The 9278-nt window shown below is 44.0% G+C and overlaps 1 protein-coding gene across 1 annotated transcript in view; it reads right to left on the bottom strand.

Annotated features, from left to right (window-relative positions):
* The window catches only part of Nep3 (Neprilysin 3), a 171806-nt gene extending 167584 nt beyond the window's left edge, over window positions 1–4222 (bottom strand). The window contains exon 1 of the mRNA XM_070098951.1: window positions 4063–4222. Coding sequence (XP_069955052.1) covers window positions 4063–4074 — 12 coding nt within the window. The 5' untranslated portion in view covers window positions 4075–4222. The remainder of the gene's footprint in view (window positions 1–4062) is intronic.
* Window positions 4223–9278: the final 5056 nt, after the last annotated feature.

Below are 9278 nucleotides of genomic sequence, written 5' to 3'. Positions count from 1 at the left end.
TACATCACAGCAGACAATCAGTGTTATACTTCACAGTACAGTCACTGTTATACTTCACAGTAGAGTCACTGTTATACTTCACAGTAGACAGTCACTATTATACTTCACAGTAGACAGTCACTGTTATACATTACAAAAGACAGTCACTGTTCTATTTCACAGTAGACAGTCACTGTTATACTTCACAGTAGACAGTCACTGTTATACTTCACAGTAGACAGTCACTGTTATACTTCACAGTAGACAGTCACTGTTATACTTCACAGCAGACAGTCACTGTTATACTTCACAGCAGACAGTCACTGTTATACATTACAAAAGACAGTCACTGTTCTACTTCACAGTAGACAGTCACTGTTATACTTTACAGTAGACAGTCACTGTTATACATTACAAAAGACAGTCACTGTTCTACTTCACAGTAGACAGTCACTGTTATACTTCACAGTAGACAGTCACTGTTATACTTCACAGTAGACAGTCACTGTTATACATCACAGCAGACAATCAGTGTTATACTTCACAGTAGACAGTCACTGTTATGCTTCACAGTAGAGTCACTGTTATACATTACAGTAGACAGTCACTGTTATACATTACAGTAGAAAGTCACTGTTATACATTACAGTAGACAGTCACTGTTATACATTACAGTAGACAGTCACTGTTATACATTACAGTAGACAGTCACTGTTATACATTACAGTAGACAGTCACTGTTCTACTTCACAGTAGACAGTCACTGTTATACATTACAAAAGACAGTCACTGTTCTACTTCACAGTAGACAGTCACTGTTATACTTCACGGTAGACAGTCACTGTTATACATCACAGCAGACAATCAGTGTTATACTTCACAGTACAGTCACTGTTATACTTCACAGTAGTCACTGTTATACTTCACAGTAGACAGTCACTATTATACTTCACAGTAGACAGTCACTGTTATACATTACAAAAGACAGTCACTGTTCTATTTCACAGTAGACAGTCACTGTTATACTTTACAGTAGACAGTCACTGTTATACTTCACAGTAGACAGTCACTGTTATACTTCACAGTAGACAGTCACTGTTATACTTCACAGCAGACAGTCACTGTTATACATTACAGTAGACAGTCACTGTTATACATTACAGTAGAAAGTCACTGTTATACATTACAGTAGACAGTCACTGTTATACATTACAGTAGACAGTCACTGTTATACATTACAGTAGACAGTCACTGTTATACATTACAGTAGACAGTCACTGTTATACATTACAGTAGACAGTCACTGTTATACACTGTTATACAAAGTAGACAGTCACTGTTCTACTTCACAGTAGACAGTCACTGTTATACATTACAAAAGACAGTCACTGTTCTACTTCACAGTAGACAGTCACTGTTATACTTCACGGTAGACAGTCACTGTTATACATCACAGCAGACAATCAGTGTTATACTTCACAGTACAGTCACTGTTATACTTCACAGTAGTCACTGTTATACTTCACAGTAGACAGTCACTATTATACTTCACAGTAGACAGTCACTGTTATACATTACAAAAGACAGTCACTGTTCTATTTCACAGTAGACAGTCACTGTCTACTTTACAGTAGACAGTCACTGTTATACTTCACAGTAGACAGTCACTGTTATACATCACACAAGCAGACAAGCACTGCCATACATCACACAAGCAGACAAGCGCTGCCATACATCACAAGCAGACAAGCGCTGCCATACATCAAAAGCAGACACGCACTGCCATACATCACACAAGCAGACAAGTGCTGCCATACATCACAAGCAGACAAGCGCTGCCATACATCACACAAGCAGACAAGCGCTGCCATACATCACAAGCAGACAAGCGCTGCCATACATCACAAGCAGACAAGCACTGCCATACATCACAAGCAGACAAGCGCTGCCATACATCACACAAGCAGACAAGCGCTGCCATACATCACACAAGCAGACAAGCGCTGCCATGCATCACAAGCAGACAAGCGCTGCCATACATCACAAGCAGACAAGCGCTGCCATACATCACATAAGCAGACAAGCACTGCCAAACATCACAAGCAGACAAGCGCTGCCATACATCACACAAGCAGACAAGCGCTGCCATACATCACACAAGCAGACAAGCACTGCCATACATCACAAGCAGACAAGCACTGCCATACATCACAAGCAGACAAGCGCTGCCATACATTACACAAGCAGACAAGCGCTGCCATACATTACATAAGCAGACAAGCAGCACTGCCATACATCACACAAGCAGACAAGCAGCACTGCCATACTTCACAAGCAGACAAGCACTGCCATACATCACAAGCAGACAAGCGCTGCCATACATCACACAAGCAGACAAACAGCACTGCCATATATCACAAGCAGACAAGCACTGCCATACATCACAAGCAGACAAGCGCTGCCATACATCACACAAGCAGACAAGCGCTGCCATACATCACAAGCAGACAAGCGCTGCCATACATCACACAAGCAGACAAGCACTGCCATACATCACAAGCAGACAAGCACTGCCATACATCACAAGCAGACAAGCATCACTGCCATACATCACAAGCAGACAAGCACTGACATACATCACAAGCAGACAAGCGCTGCCATACATCACACAAGCAGACAAGCGCTGCCATACATCACACAAGCAGACAAGCAGCACTGCCATACATCACAAGCAGACAAGCACTGCCATACATCACAAGCAGACAAGCATCACTGCCATACATCACAAGCAGACAAGCACTGCCATACATCACACAAGCAGACAAGCAGCACTGCCATACATCACAAGCAGGCAAGCACTGCCATACATCACAAGCAGACAAGCACTGCCATACATCACAAGCAGACAAGCAGCACTACCATACATCACACAAGCAGACAAGCGCTGCCATACATCACACAAGCAGACAAGCACTGCCATACATCACAAGCAGACAAGCGCTGCCATACATCACACAAGCAGACAAGCACTGCCATACATCACAAGCAGACAAGCAGCACTGCCATACATCACAAGCAGACAAGCAGCATTGCCATACATCACAAGCAGTCAAGCACTAAAGCACACTAAGAACAGTGAGACACGCAATAAGACACGCAATGAGAGATGAGAGGTGTGGTGGAGACAATCAATACCATGTGCCTCTCTTCCCCCCAACACCAGCCCCACCTATCAACGCAGACTTCAACTTGCCAACACAGCACACAACATTAACCTGTTCCCCATCCTGGGAGATTCTCATAACCATGTATGTAATAGTAACTGCAGCTCTGCTGGGAGGAAGTCTTTGAAGCTGCCGTAGCTGCTTACCCATAGTGGAATGTTTGAAGTCTCCCAGCTCAAGCTGACACATACCGTTATATGGTGTGTGTGAGAATGGCTTCTACGCTATACTCGTAAAGCAATATGAGAGGAAAATATAGCTAGTTTTTCTTCCCAAGATGAACTTAGTATATAAAATAGATGGATGCACTTCGGGTGTTCCCACAATGTATATATTATATAAGATAGTGTAGCGGCACACTGAGATGCGAGGTGTACTCATGTTTATTTAACTAAACAAACAACTGGTTCCCTCCTGCCTGAACACTGCGTGTTGCCCAAGTTTAATGACAACATAATCATTTTCCTGCTGCAGGAAAAAAATTAGATTTCCCTGTGCATGTGTGATGCTTGATGAGACGTGATTTGACGACAACCTCAGCTAACTAGACAATATTCCCATGTCTGCATTATCAAAACGGAATTTTGGGACACGCAAAATACGATTATATTACGATTATTATGTCTCTGTAATTAAAATTAGACGAAACTTAATATGTCCACTCCATAAATATAATTAACATTTAAGAGAAATTACAAAATAACAGGTAGAAATCGTAGTTTTGATTAACATCTACTGCGACTGGGCTTAAGGGAAACTCCATCGATTTCCCCAGAATTGTTTCAATGGTTCAAGTAGGGAAGATAAGCCCTTGTGATGCAGCGCATCCTGCAGGAACAACACCCACACACACACTCACCTCTGTCATCATCTTGGCCAGCTGCGAGCTAGGACCGGTCACTGGGATGGGGAGATGAAAAATGTGTGAGTGCTGGTGCCTCAGGGAGCCGGGAATGTGTACATGCTGGGTGATGAGACAGCAGTCAGCGTCACTCCCCTCAACACTACCTCAGTCTCACTGAGGGACGATTCTTCCCCTCGCTCCTCTCAACCTTTCCTAGCCTGGCGCACGCAACACACCACCTCTTTGTTTTACAATAAAAACCAACATTTATGGGTCGACGGAGGTGTCAGAGGGTGTGTATCCTACGGTAGACTTCACAAAGCACCCACATAGCTACCAAATATTGACTAAATAGATCATATATGCTAGTGGGGTGCCGTATTAGTGTATCTGGCACCATATAGGTGCGCAAGAGCTTGTTGCTTAACAGGAATACCAGTGGTATTTGTACCTCCTTCCATGTCCCATGATACATTACTGTTTAGCTTCTCACATAAACCTCATACCAGTCCTATTACCCTTTTAATGTTACCATTTTAGGGCACAGCAGCGCTGTTGTTTTAACTCCATATGGTACAGTTGTGAGAGGTGAGGCTAGTAGTACACAGCTTCCGTGAGTCTGTGGTGCAGTGTGACAGGAAAAACAATCTTCTGTAATGATATATGACACGAGAAAAAGTCCTGTGTTATGAGGAATAACAGAAAAATAATCTTGTGTAATGATAATTAATAATAATAATAATAATAATTTCTACCTATTACAGTCCATAGCTGACGTCACTACATACTATATACAAAGTCCCTGGTTATGGAGAGTATATCAGGTGACTTAGGTTAATCTTGTCTCTCAGGATGCCACCCACAGTAGTCGACTAACACCCAGGTACCTACTTATTGCTAGGTGAACAGGAGCAGAAAGTATATTGAAAACATGCCCTACTTTTCACCCGTGCCAGGGAGCGATGCATGGTCCCTCAGTGTGTCAGCCAAGGATACTATCACCCAAGCTACGAGCACCACCAAGGTAAGAAAATCGTCGTGTACAATGAAGTATAACAAGAAAATCATCCTGTTTACCTGGAGAGAGTTCCGGGGTCAACGCCCCCGCGGCCCGGTCTGTGACCAGGCCTCCTGGTGGATCAGAGCCTGATCCACCAGGCTGTTGCTGCTGGCTGCACGCAAACCAACGTACGAGCCACAGCCCGGCTGGTCAGGAACCGACTTTAGGTGCTTGTCCAGTGCCAGCTTGAAGACTGCCAGGGGTCTGTTGGTAATCACCCTTATGTATGCTGGGAGGCAGTTGAACAGTCTCGGGCCCCTGACACTTATTGTATGGTCTCTTAACGTGCTAGTGACACCCCTGCTTTTCATTGGGGGGATGTTGCATCGTCTGCCAAGTCTTTTGCTTTCGTAGTGAGTGATTTTCGTGTGCAAGTTCGGTACTAGTCCCTCTAGGATTTTCCAGGTGTATATAATCATGTATCTCTCCCGCCTGCGTTCCAGGGAATACAGGTTCAGGAACCTCAAGCGCTCCCAGTAATTGAGGTGTTTTATCTCCGTTATGCGCGCCGTGAAGGTTCTCTGTACATTTTCTAGGTCAGCAATTTCACCTGCCTTGAAAGGTGCTGTTAGTGTGCAGCAATATTCCAGCCTAGATAGAACAAGTGACCTGAAGAGTGTCATCATGGGCTTGGCCTCCCTAGTTTTGAAGGTTCTCATTATCCATCCTGTCATTTTTCTAGCAGATGCGATTGATACAATGTTATGGTCCTTGAAGGTGAGATCCTCCGACACGATCACTCCCAGGTCTTTGACGTTGGTGTTTCGCTCTATTTTGTGGCCAAAATTTGTTTTGTACTCTGATGAAGATTTAATTTCCTCGTGTTTACCATATCTGAGTAATTGAAATTTCTCATCGTTGAACTTCATATTGTTTTCTGCAGCCCACTGAAAGATTTGGTTGATGTCCGCCTGGAGCCTTGCAGTGTCTGCAATGGAAGACACTGTCATGCAGATTCGGGTGTCATCTGCAAAGGAAGACATGGTGCTGTGGCTGACATCCTTGTCTATGTCAGATATGAGGATGAGGAACAAGATGGGAGCGAGTACTGTGCCTTGTGGAACAGAGCTTTTCACCGTAGCTGCCTCGGACTTTACTCTGTTGACGACTACTCTCTGTGTTCTGTTAGTGAGGAAATTATAGATCCATCGACCGACTTTTCCTGTTATTCCTTTAGCACGCATTTTGTGCGCTATTACGCCATGGTCACACTTGTCGAAGGCTTTTGCAAAGTCTGTATATATTACATCTGCATTCTTTTTGTCTTCTAGTGCATTTAGGACCTTGTCGTAGTGATCCAATAGTTGAGACAGACAGGAGCGACCTGTTCTAAACCCATGTTGCCCTGGGTTGTATAACTGATGGGTTTCTAGATGGGTGGTGATCTTGCTTCTTAGGACCCTTTCAAAGATTTTTATGATATGGGATGTTAGTGCTATCGGTCTGTAGTTCTTTGCTGTTGCTTTACTGCCCCCTTTGTGGAGTGGGGCTATGTCTGTTGTTTTTAGTAACTGTGGGACGACCCCCGTGTCCATGCTCCCTCTCCATAGGATGGAAAAGGCTCGTGATAGGGGCTTCTTGCAGTTCTTGATGAACACGGAGTTCCATGAGTCTGGCCCTGGGGCAGAGTGCATGGGCATGTCATTTATCGCCTGTTCGAAGTCATTTGGCGTCAGGATAACATCGGATAGGCTTGTGTTAACCAAATTTTGTGGCTCTCTCATAAAAAGTTCATTTTGATCTTCGACTCTCAGTCTGGTTAGCGGCTTGCTAAAAACTGAGTCATATTGGGACTTGAGTAGCTCACTCATTTCCTTGCTGTCATCTGTGTATGACCCATCTTGTTTAAGTAGGGGCCCAATACTGGACGTTGTTCTCGACTTTGATTTGGCATAGGAGAAGAAATACTTTGGGTTTCTTTCGATTTCATTTATGGCTTTTAGTTCTTCCCGCGATTCTTGACTCTTATAAGATTCCTTTAGCTTAAGTTCGATGCTTGCTATTTCTCTGACCAGTGTCTCCCTACGCATTTCAGATATATTGACCTCTTTTAGCCGCTCTGTTATTTTTTTCCGTCGCCTGTAAAGGGAGCGCCTGTCTCTTTCTATTTTACATCTACTCCTCCTTTTTCATAGAGGAATAAGCCTTGTGCATACATCGAGTGCCACCAAGTTAATCTGTTCTAGGCATAAGTTGGGGTCTGTGTTGCTTAGTATATCTTCCCAGCTTATATCAGTTAGGACTTGGTTTACTTGGTCCCACTTTATGTTTTTGTTATTGAAGTTGAATTTGGTGAATGCTCGCTCGTGACTAGTCTCATTATGTCGGTCTGGGGCTCCACGCATACCTGTCTGAACCTCAATTATATTGTGATCTGAGTATATTGTTTTTGATATGGTGACATTTCTTATCAGATCATCATTGTTAGTGAAGATGAGGTCTAGTGTATTCTCCAGTCTAGTAGGCTCTATTATTTGCTGGTTTAAATTGAATTTTGTGCAGAGATTTAAAAGCTCGTGTGAGTGAGAGTTTTCATCAGAGCTGCCTCCTGGTGTTATTACTGCAACAATATTATTTGCTATATTCCTCCATTTTAGGTGCCTTAAGTTGAAATCCCCCAGGAGCAAGATGTTGGGTGCAGGAGCTGGAAGATTTTCCAGACAGTGGTCAATTTTTAACAGCTGTTCCTCTAATGCTGGGATGTTGCATCCGGTGGCTTGTAGACTACCACAATGACTAGGTTTTGGTTCTCGACCTTTACTGCTAAAACTTCCACTACATCATTTGAGGCATTAAGCAGTTCTGTGCAAACAAGTGACTCTGCAATGTACAGGCCAACCCCCCCATCCCTTTTGCCTGTTCACTCTGTCACATCTGTATACGTTGTAACCTGGGATCCATATTTCGTTGTCCAAGTGATCCTTTACGTGGGTCTCAGTGAAAGCCGCGAACATTGCCTTTGCCTCTGCAAGCAGTCCACGGATGAAAGGTATTTTGTTGTTTGTTGCTGGCTTTAGACCCTGTATATTTGCAAAGAAGAATGTCATCGGACTGGTGGTATTGTTGGTACTGGGGGGATGGATTTTTTTCCGGCATTAGTATCTGTATCTGTTGGTTTGGAGTGGAGGCCATCGACTGTGGTTCCACTCCAGGAATGACTGGATTTGGTGTACGATTTCTGCCATTTCCTGCCAGTTTTTTTTCCTTCCTGGCACTAAAAAACCTCTCCCTCTTGAGTGGCTGTGGCTACCCAGGTTTTCCCATGGCCTGGATGTTTTGTATCTTTTTTTCCCCTTTAGATGGTATGCCTGGCAATTTAAGTTATAGCACAGTCTTTCCTGTACTGAAGAGGTACACATTTCAGGGTGAAAAAGCTTACAGGAAGGGAGTTTGCATTTTCCTGTTGTCATATGGGCATGGCATTTTCTAGGGTGGTCATAGCTGCACGTCCCGTCTGTTTTTCCAGATTTCCCATGTCTGCAAATACCAAGTGCATAGTATGTGCACAGGCTTGGTTTCCGTTTGCCTTGGGTTTCTGTGACTGTATTCCCTGTTGGTGCATGTTTCCCTGTCTTATTCCTATCCTCACTAGCACAATGAGGTATGATAGGAAAACGATTCCTGTATTTTGAATGTTACTGGAGTCCTGGTCACTGACCGGGTCACCGGGGCTTTGATCACCGAAACTCTCCAGGTATCTCCAGGTATCTCCAGGTATCTCCAGGTCCAGGCTTATGTTTCATCTTAACTCAGTCCTTATTAACAACTTCACTAGATACACCTGATGGCTGAAAATGGTTTGTGGCGACGCCTGTATTAATGTAGTAGATTTTAAAGTTATCTGAATCTTTACTAAATATATTTAACACACCTGGAGTTTACAGGGGATCAACGCCCCCGGGCCCCGGTTAACTACCAGGCCTCCCGGTGGATCAGGGGCCTGATCAATCAGGCTGCTACTGCTGGCCGCACGTAATCCAACGTACAAACCACAGCCCACCTGATTTGGCACCGACTTTAAGTATCAGTCCAGCTCCCACTTGAAGGCAGCCGGGGGTATATTGGTAATTTCCCTTATGCCTGGTGGGAGGCTGTTGAACGGTCTGTTCAGCTGCCACCCAGCATACATAAGGGAGATTACCAATAGATCCCTGGCTGTTTTCAAGACCAC

The sequence above is a fragment of the Cherax quadricarinatus genome, chromosome 65 (genome assembly GCF_038502225.1).
Source record: "Cherax quadricarinatus isolate ZL_2023a chromosome 65, ASM3850222v1, whole genome shotgun sequence".
Taxonomy (NCBI): domain Eukaryota; kingdom Metazoa; phylum Arthropoda; class Malacostraca; order Decapoda; family Parastacidae; genus Cherax; species Cherax quadricarinatus.
The sequence above is the reverse complement of the archived record's forward strand: the minus strand, read 5'-3'. Positions and strand labels throughout refer to the sequence as shown.